Here is a 23,007-nt window from a genome sequence, read left to right as displayed (position 1 = left end):
TAATTAGGAAAATAAACCTTACATCAAAGATGCTTGAAAGGAAGTTTATGGGCATGAAATTAAGCTTCATTGCACCAGTGTTGCCAGTATTCTGAACCACACAAACTGATTTTAATTTAGAGTTTAAATGCCAGATTCTGATAAACATGCATGTCAGAAAGGTAATGAATTTACAATATTGGGTAATTTACTGAAGCAGTACATTCCAGCAACATGAAGAGGGCTGCCCATATTCAATTTAATGATGACTAACAAGCCAGATTTAGTCAACAACCCAACAATGAATGCACGTTTCATCAAATAATGTGATCAAACTCAATATCTGAAAGGAAGAAATGTGAAACAACCACTTAGATTTTAGTTTTAGACCAAGTTAAGTGTTAGATCATATATATACAATAAATCAGATATATCTTTCATGAGTAAAATAATAAAACTGGTGGGAGGTCTTCAAAACAAAATTGAATGTGATAGAGAACAAGCGCATACAACTAATGGGCAAGAGTCCTACTTGCTGAAAAGGTTAGTGATGGGAAGGAGGTAAAGACAACATAAAATTAAAAGAATAAGATCCCAGAGAATGGGAAATTTATAAAGAACAGAAAAGGGGGACGAAATAGGTGAGTGTGAAAACAAAATCTTGCAAGTGATATCAAGTCAGTATTAACAAAAAACATGAGGGAAGACGTGCTGGCCAGAACTCATGTCAACCTCTTGAAAATTGTCAAAAAAAAAAGAAATAGTTAACATACGGAACAATTACTTTTCAATAACGTTTATTGCAGAGGAAGAGGCCAACACACTACACATCCTGGGGAAACTAGCAGTTAATCAGAAACAAGGACTCAATAAAATGAATATCAATATGGTCTTGGTGATTGAGAAATGAATTAATGATACAGAAGAGCAACAACTACTTAGGATGATAGTTTTAATTCCAGGATTTTAAAAGACATCGGTGCAATCACTGTGGGCACCCTAACTATAATCTTTCATGGTTCTTTCAAAGCAGGAACTATTTCTAAAGTTTGGAATATTGTGTCTGTCACTCCACTATGTAAGAGCTGTGACAGAGGGAAACTAAAAACATTGTAGACCAGTCATCCTAACATCTGTGTTTGAGAAATAGACAGAATCTGTAATTATGTTTCAGATTAGTATGATATTTCAGCCAATACGTTACAACTTTAATTATACACTGTTAAACATCCATTGCGAACGATGTGACTTTTGACATTCTGAGCTGCAAATAGTGCTGAATCTCAAGCTGAGACCGAAATAAATATGAACATTCATAGCCGTTCACAGAATTCACATATCCTGTTGTTGACAACTATTGCATTCCAGCTGGCCAGTATTTCTGCTTCACTATCGACAAAAGAAGCATCACAGCTCAATGTGTGTCAGGCACATGTCATTGGATCCCATTCAATCCTTCATTGTATTATGAGGGTTTCATGTGTCCAAGTGAGGCTGAATACTCCCCATTGAATTTCTCACCTGAGTTATCAGTTGCAGAATTGTGTGCAACCTCACCTAACCTCACTGTCTGATGAGTTGAAACACTAATTCCTTTTCCCTGACCCAGATGCCCATTAATACCCAGTGACTCATTGGGTACAGAACCCAGCTCTTTGTGAGTTTCTGAGGTATAATCGGTACCAGTTATTAAGCTGGTGGTTCAAGTGTCAGCAACTTCTCCCTCAGCGGTGTGATGCTGCTCTCACCCATCCTCCTGAGGCTGCTATGGCGGGTAGATATTGGAGGTCTGAGAATAGAAGGGGAAGATTCAAGACAGAAGTAGGGCAGGAGGAAAGGTGAATGAATGAAGACTTTATCATCACATATATCCAGGCAGATAGAATGAAAAATGTTCTGTTGCCACAAATCAGGCACCATTTTGAGGGACAAAAGAATAAAACGCCAGTACTAAAATAGAGTTTATCCAGGTAGCTGGGGTCCCATCATGCCTTCAGAACTTCCCTGTCATCGCTGCAGCTGATGCACCGTTCCAATTCGAGCAGTCCATTCATCAGGCCTATGAGCCTGTGTCACCGCCAACACTGCTCTGGGCAACTCGACTCCAGTGAAACATCCACAAAGAGAAAATGAGTCATTCACAATCACTCCGTTCACAGATCATATTTACTGCCCAAAAACAGGGTGACAGGGAGATGTGATTGTGAAGGGGTGTTAGGCAAGAATTACAACAGGCACTTTCATAGCTGATCCGAGGACACGGTCCACAATCTCCTCCAGAGAGATCAAAACATTTAGAGATGCCAGTCCTGTAAGATAGAGTTGTAGTGATTGTGGAAATGTTGCTGATTGTGCTGCATTGTGATCAGATGATCGTGGACTCCTGCTGTAAAGCATGTTTAAAAATAAGCCTTTTACTAAATACTCTGAAACTAAAATTCCCTTGAAACTAGCTTCCAAAAGACAATAAAACTAAAATACTGCAGATGCTGGAAAATAGAAGGCAGTAGACAATCTCAGAAGGTCTGACAGCACCTGTGAAGAGAGAGACAGGGTGAATGTTTTAGGTCCAGTATGACATCTTCAGAATGAAACTTAACTCATTCTGAAGAGTCGTATTGGACTCAAAAATGTTAACCGTCTCTCTCAACAGATGCTGCCAGACCTCCTGGGTTTCTCCAACATCTTATGCTCTCATTCCAAGGGTCAATACCTCACCCCATCAATTAAGATCAATGGTGAAAACATGGACCGTTTTTTTCATTTCTTGGGAGACTCCCCTCAAAGCCCAACATTGACAACAATTTTGTCATCACCTCCTATAAGCCTTTGTAGGCTTTGGCCAATTAAGCAAAAGAATATTTGATGATCAGGCCCTCAAACCTGAGAATTGGGTCATGGTTTAGCAGGCAGCAGTAGACTTCATGCCCATCTGGAAAAATACTGTTAGCATTGCCTTTGCAAAATCCTCCAGATCTGATGACAAGAAAGACAGCAAAATAGTGGCAGCTTCTCCCACGTGAACTTGCCTGGCATTGAGATGTTACTGGCTCAAAACCAGCTCTATTGGGCAAGGCATATCAGCCATATGCCTGATACCAGACTTCTGAAACAATTGTTCTACTCAAAGCTTGATCAGAGAAGAACATTTCCAGAAGATATTGTCAATGCATCCCTGAGGAGATCAGACCTCCATGTTGGTTCATGAAATCCATAGTCTATAATCAGTTAAATAAAGGTTCATTCTGGGTAATGCTATACACATTAAGAGACTTTGTTGGAAATATTCAAGGGCAAAGCCAAGGAAATAAAGCAGGAAGCTATCTCCAAGCACCAGAATCTTCAACTCATGCACTACACTTATCAGCCACTTTGCAGTAGAGGAAACCATCCTCGATGCCAAGGGATTGCCTATGGGTGATGTATATCTGGAACTGCAAGCAGCGGTTACATGGCTTAAATCATTGGAAGGACAGAGATGAGGTGGAATTTCTTCTCTTAGAGGTAGTGAATCTGTTAAACTCTACCCTAGAGGGCTTTCAAGACTGGGTAACTAGGTATATTCAAGACTGAAATAGCCAGGTTTTTAATCAATTAAGGATTCAAAGATTATGGGGTAATGGCAGGAAATTGGAGTGGAGGATTATCAGATCAGCCGTGATCTTATTGAATGGTTCAACAGATTTGATGGGCTGATTGGCCTATTTTATACGATCTGTGAGATTGAGATGGAGCATCTGAATGTTAGGTCTGCAACCATCCCTTTAATAGTGGCAGGTTGCCTTTAAGAGTTGCAGAGTAGCTGGAACATGTATTATCCAAGAATGTTCCTCAGCCCCCTGCTGAGTGTTCAGCTAACTGCGTGAGTTATACTTGGCTGAATGCTGCAATGATCTAGTCATGAGGGCAGTATGAAATTTTCATACTGTCTGCTTTTCCAAATTTTGATCTTTGCATCTAGAAATAGTTGGAAACCATTTTTTAGTCATTGCTATCTGTCTCTATGCCAATTATCATGTCTCTCTTCAGATCCATTTCTTTATTTTATCTTTTTTCGCAATTTGATTGTTTGTTTCTATAAAATTCTTTCCCATCTATTTTAATACTTCAAATCTACCTTTTAAATTGTGCTTGTAAATGGAGGCCTTGCTTTTCTACAGAAGCTTGGGCCCAATTCACACAAAATTCAGGCACGCAAGACATTTAAGCAAGAATTATGCACATATGTATATTGCTGTTGTGCTTCATCTGTCCTGTGCTATTTGCCACTGTTGCAATATATGTTGTCAGGCATGGCTGAGGTAGTCCATTGTCACCAATCCTCTTTTGTCTACTCTTAAAAGGACATGCATTTCAATGGTAAGAGATAATCGGAACTGCAGATGCTGGAGAATCCAAGATAACAAAGTGTGAAGCTGGATGAACACAGCAGGCCAAGCAGCATGTAGACTGTAGTCCATTGGGCATGATCCGGTTCTGTAGGCAGGTGCTGAGGAAGGTGATGTGGCTGTGGTACCTAGTTTGCTTCAGCTTGGGCTTGGCCTGTTGTGTTCATCCAGCTTCACACTTTGTTATCATGCACTTCAATGGGTTGGACAGTATCTGGCAGGGCCTCTGTGTCTATGTTGTGTAGTTGTGGATAGGTCAGTCTAGGTGAGTCTAAACAGAACAGGCACCTGTCTTAGAGATAGTAAGAAGTGTAGATGCTGGAGTGAGAGATAACACAAATATCTATTTTCACCATTTGTTTTTATTTAAATTAATATAAATGTATAATGACTGAGAAGTTGCAAATCGGTGAACACCCAGTCCCGACCCGAAACAAGATGTAAAGCTGGATGAACACAGCAGGCCAAGCAGCATCAGAGGAGCAGGAAGGCTGACATATCAGGCCTAGACCTGAAACATCAGCTTTCCCTGATGCTGCCTGTCCCACTGTGTTCCTCCAGCTCCACACTGTGTTATCCCAGGCACTTGTCTTAGTTAACAAGGTGGCTTACTGCATAATGGCAATAAATATAACTGCATTACAAATCAAGTATAATTATGAAGGACTCTTGGGAGCGGTACAAAATGCATATGTTCCCTTTGAAGCTTAATGTAGAATTTGACTACCTCCATTCATAGGCTTTGTGAAATCTTCAAACTGTGTGGAGCTAATACAATTTCAGAATTAAGCCTTTCAGAGCCATTACCTTATACATCACATCTTCTTGATGGAACTCAAACCCAATACAATTCCATAACCTCTCCATTTAAATGTCTTTTTAAAATTGACAGTAGAAAATAAAAACATATTGGACTGAATTATCATACCTCTGCAACATTTTATACTTTTGAAAATTTTTAAATTCTATTCTGCTTTATTCGGTTGTTTTTCTCTTGTGATGTTGTTGAACCTTAATAGGATTTGAGTCCCAAGTTTTACCTTTATCAAATAACTTTTCTTCACGCATATTATTACAGCAATGCCCAAAATCTACTTAACTATGCAGCACGCAAACTTAATCTTATTTTAACAGAGATGACAGTTCTCTGTTTCTCCCTTGAACAGAGGCTCAAACTTTGCAAATTCACCTCCTTTCCAAGTTTTCAAAAATTTAGGTCACAGATTATTACGTCTGTCAGCAACATTTTCTAAAAAATATTTACCATATCTGGCTTTATCTGTTCTTTCCTCAACTCCTTCTTTCGGTCAGTTGTACAAATGGAGCACTCTTCCAGTTTCAGTTTCTGATGATGAATATCACCAAACTGCTATCATTTTAACTTAAGTTGAGAGACCTGCAGTGTATTTTCACTATTTGATTTATCTGAACTAACAGAAATCTACAGCAACTGAGAAGGTGTAAACGTAATATAAATAAAGTAGACAATTTACTTAAATAAAAACAAACCTGGTGTTTATATAAAGCAAAGTCATTAACCCCCAAATCTGACAAACAGAAATGGGTAGAACTCAGCTTCATACAAAGGCAAATTAACAAGTCATCACATTAGCCTAACTTGTATATTTACATATCTGCATGTTCTGTTTGCTGCATTTCTGCTTTTGTTTCAGATTTTCAGCATTTGCAGTTATTTATCTTTTAATGTTCAGTAGTATTTTCTCTTTACAGATGCCAATAGGTTTGCCCTGTGACATATTTTCAACATTTTCTCATCTTACACTGAGAACAAAAATCTGGATTTTAGGTCCATTTTGATGCAGCAATAAACCTAAGTGTAAAACCTTCACCACCTTTTTTGTTGTGTATGATACATTTGGGTGCCTCTTGAATCCTGACATTGTCGGCAAGTCCCATTATCCCATTTTCCATGCAACATCTTAGTTATCCAGTCGTCTTTGCATGATCACTATAACTTCGGCCACGGGAGTCTTCAGCAAATTGAGTTACCATGCATTTGATCCTTCCATTTAAGTCACAAATATCTATTTGCACCACTTGTTTTTATTTGAATTAATAGAAATGTATAATGACTGAGAAGTTGCAAACCTAATATCAAAGGAAATAAATAGTCTGTTTAAAGAAAATAATGCTCGTGTTGACAGAGAGAAAAGGGATTAACAGAGATTACAAATAGTTGAAGCCCCAGCATTGAACCTTGTAGCATTTCAAAAGTCATAGCTTGCCAGAGCAAAACACCCATTTATTCCTACTCACTGTTTCCTATGGCTTAATCAATCTTTTATTTATGCTAATGGTTCCCGTTTGCACCATGAACTCTTATTTTATGAAGTAACCTTTCGTGTGGCAACTCACTGATTGCCTTTTGGAAATCGAAGCAGACATCATCCACAGCTTCCCCTGTATCCACCTTGCTGAGGGCAGCTGGCTGGACATCGCTAAAGTAAACCAAACAATTGCAGATGCTGGAAATCCAAAACAAAAATAGAAATTTCTGGACCAACAGCAGGCCTGGCAGCGTTTGTGGATGGGAAGCAGAGTCTTGGGCCCACAGTGGCTCAGTGGTTAGCACTGCTGCCTCACAGTGCCAGGGACCCCGGTTCAATTTCAGCCCCAGGCGACGGTCTATGTGACGTTTGCACAGTCTCCCCGTGTCTGCTTGGGTTTTCTCCGGGTGCTCCGGTTTTCTCCCACAGTCCAAAGATGTGTAGGCTGGGTGGATTGGCCATGCTAAATTGCCCTTAATGTGTAGATTAGGTGAGTTATAGGGGGATGGGTCTGGGTGGGATGCTCTGAGGGTCAATGTGGGCTTGTTGGGCTGAAGAGCCTGTTTCTACACTCTACATTCTACGATTCTGTACATGAACAGCCACCACCATCAGTGTCTCCGCAGGCACGGCATTTTCAGGTGCAAGGCATGTATCTCTGCAGCTGCAGTGTCAGCAAACACAAGACTGATTGATTCCTCATCAATCAGTATGTGTGTCACAGCAAGTCATTAGCTCATTGTGTGAAAATAATTCTTCAGACTGTCTCCATTATTTAGCACCTTTAAAACTGAAGGCTGTAGATTCCATGAGCAAAAACAAAAGTTGCTGGAACAGCTCAGGCAGCATCTGTGAAGACAAAATCAGAGTTAGCGCTTTACAGATAGTAGGAACTGCCGATGCTGGAGAATCTGAGATAACAAGGTGTAGAGCTGGATGAACACAGCAGGCCAAGCAACATCAGAGGAGCAGGAACACTGACGTTTCGGGCCTGGACCCTTCTTCAGAAATGGGGGAGGGGAAGGGGGTTCTGAAACAAATAGGGAGAGGTGGATAGGAGATGGATAGAGGAGAATATTGGTAGAGAGGAGACAGATCAAAGGTGCATGGATAGAGCCAGTAAAGGTGAGCGTAGGTCAGGAGGTAGGGAGGAGATAGGTCAGTCCAGGGAGGAGGGACAGGTCAAGGCTGGGGGGGAGCATTTCAGTTCTGGTGACCCTTCTGCAGATTCCATATAGCAGCATGTCACAGCAGTTGATTCTGAATTTCAATCAGAGCACTAAACACTGGGCTAACTCCACACGCCCAAGGAACACAAAACCTGAGTGAATAAAGAAGGGGTTGCATCCACATGTCATTATGTAACATGAAACCAGACTTAAGTTCAAAGTTCCACTGAAGTAGCAGCAGACTCACCAGGGAAGCACCTATCCAACTGTACAATGGATTTGTGAGATGTCACCTAAAGTGTGCACTTGGTCTTTAAAACTGCACCAGAAGCAATCCAGAGAAGATGCAATAGGCCGATTCTTGAGTCATAGAATAGAAACCCTACAGTGCAGAAAGAGGCCATTCAACCCAAGTCTGTACTGACTTGTGGAATTTCCTTCCCAGCCCAGGGAAGCAGTTGAAGCTAGCTAGTTGAATGTTTTTAAGGCAAAGATAGATAGATTTGTGAACAGTAAAGGAATGAAGTGTTATGGTGAGCAGGCAGTTGAGTGGAGCGGAGTCCATGAAAAGAACAGCTATGATCTTATTGAATGGCAGAGCATGTTTGACAAGCCAGATGGCCTACTCCTATTTCTTACATGTTCTTATGACCCTCAAAGAACATCCCATTCAGTCCCACCCCATCCCTATATTTACCATGGCTAATCAACACAGCATGGATACTACACTGGAGCATCTAGCAGAAACCCATGCAGACATGGGGAGAATGATCAAATCCACATAGACACTGACCCAAGGCTGGAATCGAACTTGGGTGCCTAGTGCTGTGAGGCAGCGATGCTAACTAATGTGTCACTGTGTGATATAGGTTTGAGCATGTTGGGTCTGGAGTCATTGGAAGTTTAGAAGAACGGACTATGACCTTATTGAAATGGAGAAGTTTCTGAGGGACATTGTCAGGATGAATGCTAGGAGAAAGGTTCCCCTTCTGCGGGGATTTAGAACTGGGGCCGGTTTTATTTATTTATTTTTAAAGTTTGTTTGAGACCCAGGAGAAATTTCTTCTCGTGGAGAAACATTAATCTTTGAAATTCTACTCCCTAAAGAGAAGTGAAAGCTGGAGCATTGAATATATTCAAGACTAAGTTGATCAGATTTTTGAACTACAAAGGAATAAAGGCTTAGCAGAACAGAAGGGAAATGGAATATGTCCAGAATCAGATCAGCCATGAGCTTACTAGAGAGAGGAGCAGGGCTAATGGGCTTTATGACCTACTCCTATTTCTTAGGAGATGACAAATATGCTGACTGCCTGAACAATGAATGCAATCCACTGTTCAAGATCAACAGCAATCTCCATGGTCTTGATGATTAGGTTTCTTGCAGCCATGCTTTGGTAGCAGTTTGTAGAATTGATATGAAATTTGTTGTAGCCCCACCCATTAGCACTACCAAGCATACACTGGCATTATCCATCCATTGCTGTATTCCTTTGCTAAATTGCTTCAATGGAATAACAAATGGATAAACTGAACATTTACAGATTAAGATCATGACATATAAGAGAAACATGAGAAGTGACTGTGAAGCAGCTATAGTGGTCTTGATTGAAAAAAGAAGAGCTCAAGGGATGAAACCACTCCCTAAACCAGATCTCCTGTAAGTAATCATGATCAAGATGCTGAAGCCTATTCAAGAAAAGGAAGAAAGCATATTGTCAGGTATAGACAGCAGGGATTGAGTGAATCCCTAGAAGAATACAGTAGGGGCATACTTAAGAGGGAAATCAGAAGGGCAAAGAGGGGACATGAGATAATCTGAGATAACAAGGTGTGGAGCTGGATGAACACAGCAGGCCAAGCAACATCTTAGGAGCAGAAAAACCGACGTTTCAGGCCTAGACCCTTCTTTTCTGCTCCCACGATGCTGCTTGGACTGCTGTGTTCATCCAGCTCTACACTTTGTTATCTCGGATTCTCCAGCATCTGCAGTTCCTATTATCACATGAGGTAACCTTTTTGGTTAAGGAGAATCCAAAGGGTTTCTACAAATACATTAAGGGCAAAAAGTAACTAGGGAGAGAATAAGGCTCCTTATACATCAGCAAGGCTGCCTATGTGTGGAACTGCAGGAGACGGGTGAGGTACTAAATGAGAATTTTGTTTAGTGTGGAAAAGGATATGGAAGCTAGAGAACTTTGGGAAAGAAATAGCAACATCTTGAAAAATGCCCATATTACAAAGGAGACGGTGCTGGATGTCTTAAAATGCACAAAGGTGGATAAATCCCCAGGACTGGATCAGGTGTACCCTAGAACTCTGTGGGAAAGTACAGAAGTGATTGGTGGGACCCTTGCTGAAATATTTGTATCATCAATAGCCATGAGTGAGGCGCCAGAAGACTGCAGGTTGGCTAATGTGGTGCCACTATTTAAGAAAGGTGGTCAGGAAAATCCATGGAACTATAGACTGGTGAGCCAGTCGTTGGTGGTGGGCATGTTATTGGTGGGGATTCTGAGAGACAGGATTTACATGTATTTGGAAAGGCAAGGACTAATTAGGTATAGTCAACATGGAGTTGTGCATGGGAAATCGTGTCTCAATAATCGGATTGAGTTTTTTGAGGAAATGATGAAGAAGATTGAAAAGGGCAGAGCGATAGACTATATGGATTTCAGTAAGGCATGCGACAAGGCTTCTCATGGTAGACTGATTAATGAGGCTAGATTGCATGGAATGAAAGGAGAAATAGGTACAAAATTGGCTCGAATGAGGGAGGCAGATAGAGGTGGTGGAGGGTTGTTTTTCGGATTGGAGGCCTGCGACTTGCGTGCTGTAAGGATCAGTGCGGGGTCCACTGTGTTTTGTCATTTTTATAAATGATTTGAATGTGAATATAGGAGGTACGGTTTGTAAGTTTGCAGATGACACCAAAATTGGAGGTTAGTGGACAGCAAAGCAGGTTACCCCAGAGTACAACAGCACCTTGATCAGATGGACCAATAAGCCATGGAATAGCAGATGGAGTTTAATCTAGATAAATGTGAGATGCTGCATTTTGGGAAGGCCAATCACGGCAAGACTTGCACATTTAATAATAAGGTCCTGGGTTGTGTTGCTGAACAAAGAGACCTTGGAGTGCAGGTTCATAGTTCCTTGAAAGTGGAGCTGCAAGTAGATAGGATAGTGAAGAAGGCGTTTGGTACGCTTGTCTTTATTGATCAGTGCATTGAGTATAGGAGTTGGGAGGTCATGTTGAGGTTTTACAGGACATTGGTTAGGCCACTTTTGGAATACTGTGTTCAATTCTGGTCTCCTTGCCATAGGAAAGATGTTGTGTAACTTGAAAGAGTTCAGAAAAGATTTACAAGGATATTACCAGGGTTGGAGGGTTTGAGCTATTGGGAGAGGCTGAATTGGCTGGGGCTATTTGGTCGGCAAGAATGGGTTGGTCTGAAGGGTCTGTCTCTGTGCTGTGCATCTCTATGACTATGACACAGATCACTTTGAGACAAAGTAGGCCTTTAGCACTATTCAAAATTTCACAAAGAGACAGAACAACATTTGTCCTTCAAACAGTATCTTCAACAGCTAAAAACAGCAGTGATTTTTCAATAAAGTCAGCTTAAATAATGTGTTTAAATTTTGGAGCAGGACTTCAACCCACAAGTACATTATGGTTCAACCAGTTGATATTGACAGCACAGACTACTGTTTTGACTAGAAACTGACTTCACAGTAACAGAGTTTGGGGAAGGAGTGGCATACTGTCAGTAGAGAGAAGTAAAGGAGTTTTGTGTCTAGTACATTTCCTCCCTCTTTTTAATACTCAAGCTGATATTTCCTTCCTTCCTTGCGCTGAAGCAACTCCTCATATCTGAATGGCGGCTCTCTCTGAGGGTACAAGAAGAATTTAGGATTGCACAGGTCCTCAGAGGTTGATTGCTAATTATAGAATTTGTTGAGTCATGTTATAAATGTGCTGTCAAAAAGTGCAACTTAATCTCTGTGATATATTGCACAGTTCATAAACAGTTGCCTGCAGAGATTGATCACATTTTTGAATTATAATCCATTTGGTAGGAATCTATTCAGTGTGCTCTTTGTGCACTGACAGAACTCACCCAGCTAAAACAATGAGCTTGACTGACACGGCTCACAAGAAAACAAACATGCAACACTTTACTTCAAAGTAATGTACTCAAAAGGCTGAGTTATCAAGTTGACCAATCTTTTGAAGGACAGGATATCCTGTAATATCCAAGGACAAGAACATTGACATCTATACATTAAATGAACTATTCCAACAGGTCACAGCCCAGCATTCCCTGTGAGAATCCAAGTTCTAGGTGCTTAGTAATTAAAGTTGGACAGAATTGAGCATACATTTGAAAACAAAATCACATTTGTTGAATTTTGAAAAGTACACTAAAAATTATGGTAGCTAAAGGGGAATATACAGAAACATACATAGAACAAGCAGAATTTTGGGAAAAAATAGTGGAAGTTGGATGGATTGAAGTTGGATCAATCATATTTGATTTGGTGGACGATTTTGTGTAAGGATTTAAATTGATACAATTGTAAGGATTAACACAGGCATCCAATTCAGTGATATGGTTCACAATGTCACTGGTGGGCTCACATTTCTGCCCTGCATAACACTGACAAGTGAACGCTTCTGCCAAGAAGAGAATATCTTCAAAGGACGCTCGTCCCATGACTGTGTATCCATTGTCACTGTGGCTGATTCTGAAACTCGCAGGGTTCAAGTGCAGATAATCAGGGGAGGCCCAGTTCTTTCGCACACACCGTCCTTTCTTCTGGCATAGTATTTTACTGCAGAGCCTTGCTGCAGATGTCACATTAACAATATAAGGATTCAGGACTTCTTTAACATAGTTGGCAACGTCCAAACACACCTTCTGTAAAATACAACCACAGAATTACAAAACATTTCTCCCAAGTCTAATAATCATAGACTACTGAGGCACAATAAATACTGAGTAAAATACAGCACAGCCCTTTGCTACTGTGCACAGTTGGTTTGACACCTGTTCTCAGTTATGATATTTATTTGTTGACTTGAATTCACCCTTGATGTACCTCTTCAAAGCTGTGTGAGAATCAACGGTAACAAGGTTAACTGTTCATTAATTTCTCTGGTGCTGCATATCAGTAAATTGTTTGCAAATTTCAGGCTACAAACCAAGGTTGTCTCTGATTTTAAACATGGTTTTGCTTCTATAATGAAGAGCAATGCCTAGACCAAGTAAAAAGACTCTTGACACAAAACATATTACAGCTTATTGTGTAACCATCATTTACCTGATAAATGGTTTTATTGAAATTCTCATTATGCCTCAATGTCGTATCTTTAAAATAATTTATGCTAAGTTCTTTTTATCTCCAAGTTCTAACAATAGATTAACTCCTTATTCAAAAGTATTCTAACCAGACAAAAACAATTCTGATCGAGTTTCTGTAAATAGTTTAATCAGAATTGGAATTTATTTCTTGTCATCCATTCATCTAAATATCGTTCAACAAGGAAATATTGAGCAAAACAATTGTGCAAAACATATATTTTTATGTTGATGTTTTCCTTCTTCAGTCTGGAGAGATCAGCTAAAGTTTCAAGTACACTTTAACATGAAAATTAGACATTCCACAATATCATGATTACATATATCCGAAAGGCTGTATTTTGCATCTTCAAGTAGCTTCATTATTGTTTTATGCAGACCTCAGCTTTTCCTAAAAGCCAGTGATCAAAGTTGAAATTTTGACCTGCAGCTTCTTGTAATTGCACATTCCGACATATACAGAATTTCTCAATATGCATCATTAGCATCTTTCTCAGTGCAAGTGGCAGACAGAGTTACAGCTGGAAAGCCTCGCCTCCACCACGAGAGTTAACTACATGCTAAAACAAAAATATAATTAAAGACTTTGCTTTGAATTTCCATTCACCCCTCACCTTCACTTGGTTCATCTCTGACTCTTCTTTTCTGGACTTCATTTCTTTTTCCACGAATACGTTGTCTTCTAATATCCAATAATATAACCATTGACTATCACATTTACTGTGACCACACTTCCTCACACTATGCTTCCTCTAAGGACTCCATTAATTCTCCTACTTTCTCCATCTCCATTATATCTGAGCCAATGATGTCACCTTCCACAATCAGGATGCTTCTGACATGTCTTCCTTTATCCTCAGCCAAGGAATCCCCCACACTATGGTTGTCACTGCCCTCAGCCAGGTTGGACAAATTTTCCCACAATCTGTGCTCACGCCTTTCCTCCTTTTCATGATCATGAGGGTTCTCATTATTCTCAAATTCCACCCCACCACCTCCAGATTCAAAGGATCAGCCACCACCATTTTGACCACCTCCAGCAGGATGGTACCACCAAACACATACCCCTCTCCCCTTTATACACAGTGGCACATCCACCCAAGCAGGCAGATGGCCTTCACTCTAATGTGATGGAATGCACCTCTAACAGTGCAGCATCTCACAGTGTGTCAGATTTAATTTTTGTCCTCAAGCTCTGGAATGGGTCTTGAACCCAGAAGCTTGAAACTCAGAGGCAATATTACTGGAAAACTGAGACCAAAAGAACCGGCTCAACTAAATTTATTTTCTGACAAGAATCCATGACATCATATGCTCGTAGAATAAAGCACTGAAGACATCCAGTGCTAGATCTACAATGCTGAGTTTATATTATATAATTTAACAAAGTGAAAGGCCCAGCACCTTGTGATATCCTGTAAACAGCCTGGGGGTAAATCACAATGTTGCTGCCTCGACATAAATGACAGAATAGATTGACACGATCAATTGGATTCCATTGGGCAAAGTTCTGTAACAAGTAATCCACTCTGAGGAAAGTTAGAAAACAAAAAAAAATGAACATTTGCTGTCAAACTATTCTAATTTAAATTAATCCCTATAATAGATTTGAATTACACTGAATCTCGCTGATCACTTACGATTTCATTTTTAAAAAATTTTTGTGCTTTCCTCCACCATAAGGAAACCTGCCTTGGGGTGTCATGGCGGCTCAGTGGTTAGCACTGCTGCCTCACAGTGCCAGGGACCCAGGTTCTATTCCAGCCTCAGGCGACTGTCTGTGTGGAGTTTGCACATCCTCCCTGTGTCCGCATGGATTTCCTCCAGTTTCCTCCAACAGTCCAAAGATGTGCAGGCTAGGTGGATTGGCCATGCTAAATTGCCTGTAGTGTTTAGGGATGTGTAGATTAGGTGGGTTACAAAGGGATGGGTGTGGGTGGGATGCTCCAAGGTTCAGCGTGGACTTGTTGGGCTGAAGGGCCTGTTTCCACACTGCAGGGATTCTATGTCTGCCTTTTAGATGTTTAGTTAAATTGGCTATTTTAAAGACTCTTCCCAATACAATTATCCTGCTCATCTGACAAAGCAAAGAAACCAGACTGTGCTGAATCATAGAATCCCCACACAGTAGAAACAGGCCATTTGGCTCATCAAATCTATAGCAACACTCCAAACAGCGTCCCATCCAGCACTCTAACCCTGCACTTCCCATGGCCAATCCATTTAACCTACGCACCTCTGGATTACAAGAGAAAACCAGAGGACCCAGAAGAAACCCATGCAGACACGGGGACAACGTGCCAACTCCACATCAACAGTCACCCTCGAGTCTAGACTCAAACCCTGGTCCCTGGGACTGTAAGGCAGCAGTGCTAACCACTGAGCCACTGCGCTCTGGTACCTCACACTCACAGTTGGGATCATGAACTCCGCCACAGCACAGGCAGCTCACAAATGCTCAGAGCCGACATGCCTCAGTTTATAACTCACTCAGAGATAGTAAGAACTGCAGATGCTGGAGACAGAGATAACACAGTATGGAGCTGGAGGAAGACAGCAAGCCGGGTAGCATCAGAAGGGTAAGAAAGTTGAAATTTCGGGTCAGGACCCCTCTCACTGTGAGTGCTGCTTTGTTGACATTGAACGCTCATTTTACAGTTGATTTACTTGATATGGAGGTGCTGGTTTTGGACTGGGGTGGACAAGGTCAAAATGTCACATGACACCGGGTTATCGTCCAACAGGTTTATTTGAAGGCACAAGCTTTTGGAGCTTCACTCCTGCTTCAGGTGTCTGTGAGAGAGGTGATATTGGACACTGATGCTATCTTTCTCACTGGCACCTGAAGAAGGAATGAGGCTCCAAAAGCTTGAATCTTCAGTTGATTTTCAGGACAAAATGGTGAGCTTTAGAATTTGCATTTGCTGCAGTGACTGAAAGGGAATTGGTCCCCGGGATTTAGACCAACCTCCTGTGTGATCTTAGCCAACTCCAGTACTAGGGATGGCCTGGCTCCTGGGCTAACTCTTATGATACCCCCTGACTGACTGGAGTCCACCATCCACCCATTACAGATTCCCATTCACATATCACCATGCTCTTCATGCAGTTGCATTGTATTTACTTACAGTCATGCACACCCCATCTGATATTGATGCAGCACTGTGACGTTCAACCAGACGTTCTGTGAATTTGTAGAATCCCTAGAATGTGGAAGCAGGCCATTTTGGCCCATCAAGTCCACACCAACCCAACAAATAGCATTCCCCCAGAGCCAATCTCCTACTCGATCCCCATAACCCTGCATTTCCCATGGCTAATCTACCTAATCAACACATCACTGGACACTATGGGCAATTTAGCATGGCCAATCAACCTAACCTCCATGTCTTTGGACTTTGGGAGAAAACCAGAACACACCACTTAGACACAAGGAGAATATGTAAACTCAGTACAGACAGTCACCCGAGGATAGAATCAAACCCGGGACCCTAACACTGTGAGTCAACAGTGCTAACCACTGATCCACCAAGCCACCCAACTGATGCTTCGTCGCGCTCTTCAACTAGATGTGCTCCCTTTTTCAAACTGATGTTTTACACTTTCCTTTGGCCACATGCTAATGCCTTCCTCCTGCACTAAACTGTCCCTCTGTCTACCACAAGCTGCCTGCTTTCCTTCTTTTTTAAATTTCCTTTACTGTCACAAATTGTCTGTTGCTATTGTCGAGGTCACAGCAAAAGACATAGAATATGGGTGTTTCATTATAGGCAGCCAAAGGTGTGGACTCTCTGGCACTGGAAGCAGAAGGCCAATGTTTACAGGTGCATGTTTGGTTTATCCAATCAGGTTTCTGAAGTTGGTCAAAGGTTAACTGGGAAGGGAAATTAATTTCAAAAGATTTGTGCAATTAAAGAAACGCATATGCATATAGTTAGGCTTCTTGTAATGTGAAGATAGGAAATAATTTCCTCACGGAAGGAGGGAGGACTTAAATGCAAATAGTTTATCACAACAGTCAGACTGTTGATTTTTGGACTCTTACCCACTTGAGCCATCATTCCCACTATTACTCTCAAATTCTGAGGGAGTGGAAATCCCACTCTACCAGATTTTCATTGGTTCAATTGGCCTAAGTTATTAGATTGAATAAGTGCAATGTTTTGTTTGATCATGCTTACTATAATTTTATTTTATTCATTACCTCAGTGTTCCACTCTAGCTTGATGGGGTCATCACTAAAGGGTTTGAGTAATTTCACAGAATCCCTAAAGTGTGGAAAAAGGCCATTCAGCTCATTAAGATCACAGTGACCCTCTGTAAAGCATCCCACTCTGGCCCATCCCATCTCTTATGGCACTGCATTTCTCAAGGCTAATCCACCTAACCTGAACATGTTTGGACTGTGGGAGGAAACCCACAGAGACAGCTCTCCTGAGGGTGAAATTGAACCCAGGACCCTACTATTGCAAGGCAGCAACACTAACCGCTGAGCCACCATGAGACTCTTAAAGAGGTGGGAAAAACCATGTGTAACTAATTTAAATGATCTAACCACCTCTTCCAAACTAACACCATGTGTGTGCACTTTCCAGTGAGGGTGACTGATTGGAACAAGTATGAATCATGGCTGAATTTGTTTTTCAACATCCACCCAAGCATTAATGAGCAACCCTACCTCTGCTTTGCCAAATGTCACTTATGTCATTGTTGTAGATCAAATTTGGAACTACAAAATTTAGTCTTACTTGGTTTCACCCCAGGTGCTGCAATAACTCTGTAATAAAAGTACAGAGAGCTGGCTTTGACAATTCCAAATAAGTACAATATGACAAAACATTCATTTCATAAATGGGTAAACAACATGCATATTTACCTCTGTTTCAGTCATACTCAAACTGCCCCACAACACAAACCCAGCCGCTCCCAGAGCCACACTTTCACCAATAGTATGGACAAGGTCAATCTGCAAAAGGAGAAAGTTGGCAGAAAAACAATAAATTTTCTATTCGACTTGAAGAAATTAATTCCTTATGATTAGAATTAATTGCTATCACATGCACCATTCCAAAGTTTTCATGTTTTATTCTGATTGTAACATTCAGAAACTGCAAGAAGTTATTAATCTTTCAATTAATTTTGGTAAATATCATAAGTTTTTTTCTTGTTAGTCTGATGTAATTTACCTCAGACAGGTATTCATTGGCAGCATCAGTAAAAACTGGCCGCGTGTAGACGTACAAAGGAGGTGAATATTCCTGATTGGAAAGCAATGAGACTCGCTTTGCTTCCTGAATCCGGTGTTGTACAAACTTAGCAGCATTGACTGAAGCTCGGAGCATCGTCTGCAGGTAGATGGATGGAAACAGTGCTGTGCTCTCATTCCACAGCCAGAGAAGCTCATTGTTTCTATCTATTTCAATACCAGGACAAGTCCCTGAGTAGTTACTATTATTATCCTTGTAGTTGTAATTGTAACACTCTGGGTACAAGTAATATCCCCAGAAGTGATTTGGTCTTAATGACTTGCCTAATTTTAAAGTGTTTAACATTAAGTTCTTTGCCTGCTCTTCGAATTCCTTCTTGGCGATCACAATTGCGTCACTCATATTTAACAACTGGTTTCGTTGCATAACCAGCTCGACTGATTTGGTCCTGTAAATATCCTTCTGGTCCCAGTTTCTTATCCATTGAGGCCTCCAGTTTTCCCAATTTATTATTGCAATTCCAAGAGTCTGTTTTGAAGGAATGTAATACTGAAAATCTTCAGCTGCCTTCGCATAATGAAGATCGACGGGTGCCAGCTGGGGAATACCACCATTAAATGACTCTCCAGTTATTTCGTCATAGTATGGGTAATAACCAAGCCTATTGTGGTAGAATATTGTGATGGGTTGCCCTGTAGCAGTTTCTATAGGGCTACCAATGACTTCAAAAAGGCTCAGATCTACAGTAACATCAAATTTGCTCTCACATAGTTCGATGGGTGCATTCCACAGAGCAGTGAAGGGGGAGTTCTCTATCAATGGATTCACAGTTTGACGCAGTGCTTGATTGAAGCCAATTGAAACAAGGAGGGCCAGCTGGGTAATTGCCATGGAAACAGGGTCAGTTCTGTGGTTGATGTAGCCATGAAGTCTCATCATTGCACTACAGTATCTGTAATTTGAGGGAACAGAAAAAGGCTTTCAACATTTAGTGGCTGCAGAAGAAAATTGTCCCATTCTTCTTTGTAATCAATACTAAAGGTAAAAAAAATTACCTGGGGTGTGGCTTGTCAAATTAAGATAAATGGCCAAAACTTTAGATTTGTAAGACTTTTGTTGAAAGTTAAAATAGGTCAAGAATGTAGGTTGAACAGTTCCTTTCATTTTCACCCTCCAAACTCCTGATGTATTTTGACCATGAATGCACTGTGATGTATTTGCATTTGGGCACTTCTGGGCATGTGTACACCATGCACTTGCTATACAGGAATATAAGCATCAGTGTCAGCACAATATTGAAGACTACATGCAGGGTCCTAAACCATAGAAAACACAAATAGCATGTTGGTGTACATTGCTAGGACAAAGAGCAGCTGAATAATTGCCAAGGAGACAAGTTTGCTAGAACAATTTATAATTAAATAGCAGTTTTAATGTTAAAAGACATCCCAAGGTGTTTTTAAAAGTTACGATTGAATTATCATTTTTAACCATTAAACAAATGCATTACAGTATATGACATAAAGTAATGTAAAGTGAGATTAGATAAGATTATCAAAACCTTGCTCAGTGAGACAGGTTTTAAGGGATTATTAAGCATTATGAGTTTTAAGTTTTAAAAGAGGAATGCAAGGTAAAAAGATAGACTGGAGAAGGTGGAGAATTTCAGAGCTTAGTGTGCAGCTAACTGAAGGCCTGGTAACCAACATTGGAGTAATTAAAATTGGCAAGGTTCAAGAGGCCAGTATTAAAGGAGTACAGATATTTCAGAGAGTTTTGAGAGACTAAGCTAACAAATAATTCAAAAACAAGGAGGAGAATTTTAAAATGAAGATATTGTTTGACTGGGAGCTGAGGTAGATCAATGAACATACAGATGAGAGGGGAACATGATTTAATAGGAGTTCAGACACGGGCATTTCAGTTATAGTGTCATAGAGATGTACAGCATGGAAACAAACCCTTCAATCCAACTCATCAATGCCAACCAGATATCCTAAATTAATCTAGTCTCATTTGCTAGCATTCGGCCCTCTAAACCTTTCCTATTCATATAGCCATCCAAATGTCTTTTAAATATTGTAATTGTACCCTCCAGCATCGCTTCCTCTGGCAGCTTGTTCCATAACGCACCACCCTCCTTGGGAAAACATTGCCCCTTAGGTCCCTTTTAAATCTTTCCTCTCTCACTTTAACCTATGCTGTCTAGTTTTGGAATCCCCTACCCTGGGAAAAAGACCTTGGCTATTCACCCTATCTATGTCCATCATGATTTTTAAAACCTCTATAAGGTCACCCCTCAACCTCCGACACTCCAGGGAAAATAGTCCCAGCCTATTCAGCCTCTCCCTATAGCTCAAAACCTCCAACGCCAGCAACATCCTTGTAAATCTTTTCTAAACCCTTTCAAGTTTAACAAGAGTTTCCTATAGCAGGGAGACCAGAACTGCACAGCATATCCCAAAAGTGGCCTAATCAATGTTCTCAAGTTTACGGAGGGCAAAAGTGTGGGATTCCAGCCAGCAGTATGTTGTAATAAGATACAATGGGAACTGCAGATGCTGGAGAATCCAAGATAACAAAGTGTGAAGCTGGATGAACACAGCAGGCCAAGCAGCATCTCAGGAGCACAAAAGCTGACGTTTCGGGCCTAGACCCATCTGATGAACGGTCTAGGCATGAAACGTCAGCTTTTGTGCTCCTGAGATGCTGCTTGGCCTGCTGTGTTCATCCAGCTTCACACTTTGTTATCTTAGTTTGTTGTAATAGTTAAGGCCAGTGTAGATATAATGGTCTGAATGGCCTCTTTCCATGCTGTAACCATTCAAATGTTTTAGAACAAACATTGAGGAATGCTAAGGCTATACAAGGCCTTGTTTCATGCACATTTATAGTTTCAGTCTTTTCACACAACCAAGTATTGATTGAAATGCCAGAATGTCATGTTTGCCTGGATTTTAGCAAAAAGCGATCACTGAAACTTGGCAACATGTTAGAAGTGTGAAACCTGAACAAACAGTTGTGGTGTCTAATCCAGAGAGATTTAGACTGCAATCACAAAAGAATATAGAAGTCGCCGCAGGGTATTTAAATTCAATTTGATATAGGGATTATAAATCAGTAGATGTTAAGATTGTGGAGATGCTTGACTGGACAAATCATTGTTGTGGGTAGATTAATGATACTTATTGATGTGTAATTTACAGTGTTTTAGTCTGGCCATTGGGAAATTATTAATGCATAATACGTACAGATAGATTTAAAATACATTTGGTAAATTCTAACTACACACTTCTTCCTGGTGAATTTTAATTTTACATTCAGAGACAAGGCATTATTGCATTTGAACGTAAGCATGCTCTCTCAACGAGTCTGATTCCGTCAAGTGCCACCGGCCACATGTTACAACTGTTGTATCATCTAGGAGTGCAGATCACAGCACGAGAACAAGTGTATTTTAGTACCAGGTACAAAGCAAAATCTTGCCCACGCAGATAATTCCGGAGTATTAAGATGTGAAGTATTTCCTTAAAACTCTTGGAGAAGTATTTTTGAGCCAAACAGCCAGTTCCAGAAAAATAATTAAGAATTTTGTTCTCTGTGAAAATCTTCATCATCTTAAGACAAATTGCATTCTATTTCACTGTTGGATTCCGTTCATAAAAAGATAACATTATTATTGCAATTGTTGAAAAGTTACTGCTGCTCTGAACAGCTACAAACACGTGCTTTATATCTGGATGTAATCACAGATTAGACCCTCAACATCACTTTCCTGCCTTGAATCACTTACATTGTCGATGGCGAATTTAGCAAGCTCTTGTTTCCAGGACGCAATCTCCTTCTGATGGGTGCTTCTTTCTTTGGAGTAGCTTCTACCTAACTCTCAGTTCAGCAAGTAATGAGAGTTTGAATGAGAGTTTAAAGCATTTTGGAATTCTAACAGTGAGAGGCTTTAAACAGAGGCGAATCGAATTGCGGCAGAAAGGCTATGAAAGATTCGGAAAGGTTTCCGTGACAAGGGTAATTCGCTGTTTTTCTGCCTCAGTGAAGCAGAACAATCCTGAACATCTTGTTTGATGCAGCAACACGTGGGGCCTCTTGGTGGATCAGTCTCTCCCTTGCCTCTAAAGCGCAAGGAATGTCCTCTAAAATCAACATACATTTTCAAACATCACTGGGGTAAGCACAGTCAAAATTAGCACTTTACACAAAGCTTTTTACTTTAGTTTTTAAATGACTGACCTTATCACAAAGAGGTCCCTTTGTCCTCTCAGTTCATCCTTTATCTTGGAAAGCGATAGCCAGTAGAGTTTAACACTTCACGACACACCTACAACAGATACACTGAAGCTACGAGGAGGGGGGGGGGGGGGGGGGGAGGGGGAGGGGAGGAGGGAATCCTTAAAGAACAGGTGATTATTAACAAAGCCTGACTATTTTCCTTAGCTGGAAGAAGAAAACATGTTCTCTTTCAATGGAAACAGAGCATTTATCAGGAAAGTCAAATGAATTCTCACAGGTCATAATTCTTTGCTTAGTTTCTTCTCAAGATTATGATAATGTAAGCAGACGAATGCTAAAATCCAGAGATAATGGGAACTGCAGAT

At 40.7% G+C, this 23,007-nt stretch overlaps 1 protein-coding gene across 2 annotated transcripts; it reads right to left on the bottom strand.

Annotated features, from left to right (window-relative positions):
• Nucleotides 1-12,140: 12,140 nt before the first annotated feature.
• On the bottom strand, nucleotides 12,141-22,750 carry LOC125461027 (hyaluronidase PH-20-like). 2 transcript variants are annotated; one of them, XM_048549312.1, is made up of 4 exons: nucleotides 22,643-22,750; nucleotides 18,377-19,349; nucleotides 18,067-18,156; nucleotides 12,141-12,749 (listed from the first exon to the last, which is right to left on the bottom strand). In XM_048549312.1, exons 2-4 carry the CDS (start codon nucleotides 19,334-19,336, stop codon nucleotides 12,225-12,227), a joined length of 1,575 nt encoding a protein of 524 aa, XP_048405269.1. In that variant the 5' UTR covers nucleotides 19,337-19,349; nucleotides 22,643-22,750; the 3' UTR covers nucleotides 12,141-12,224. The 2 variants fall into 2 exon arrangements, with proteins under 2 accessions (XP_048405269.1, XP_048405270.1); XM_048549313.2 differs by lacking the exon at nucleotides 22,643-22,750 and adding an exon at nucleotides 22,191-22,355.
• Nucleotides 22,751-23,007: the final 257 nt, after the last annotated feature.

Source organism: Stegostoma tigrinum, chromosome 18, assembly GCF_030684315.1.
Source record: "Stegostoma tigrinum isolate sSteTig4 chromosome 18, sSteTig4.hap1, whole genome shotgun sequence".
NCBI lineage: Eukaryota > Metazoa > Chordata > Chondrichthyes > Orectolobiformes > Stegostomatidae > Stegostoma > Stegostoma tigrinum.
The sequence above is the reverse complement of the archived record's forward strand: the minus strand, read 5'-3'. Positions and strand labels throughout refer to the sequence as shown.

What these genes read in the sequence shown, in the direction of transcription:
- LOC125461027 (XM_048549312.1), bottom strand. Translation starts at nt 19,336, where the DNA reads ATGATGAGACTTCATGGCTACATCAACCACAGAACTGACCCTGTTTCC. An exon ending in CCAATGAATACCTGTCTGAG is followed by an intron (nt 18,157 to 18,376) that starts GTAAATTACATC and finishes CTCCTTTTGCAG; the next exon opens with ATTGACCTTGTCCATACTAT. An exon ending in TGAGTATGACTGAAACAGAG is followed by an intron (nt 12,750 to 18,066) that starts GTAAATATGCAT and finishes TGTATTTTACAG; the next exon opens with AAGGTGTGTTTGGACGTTGC.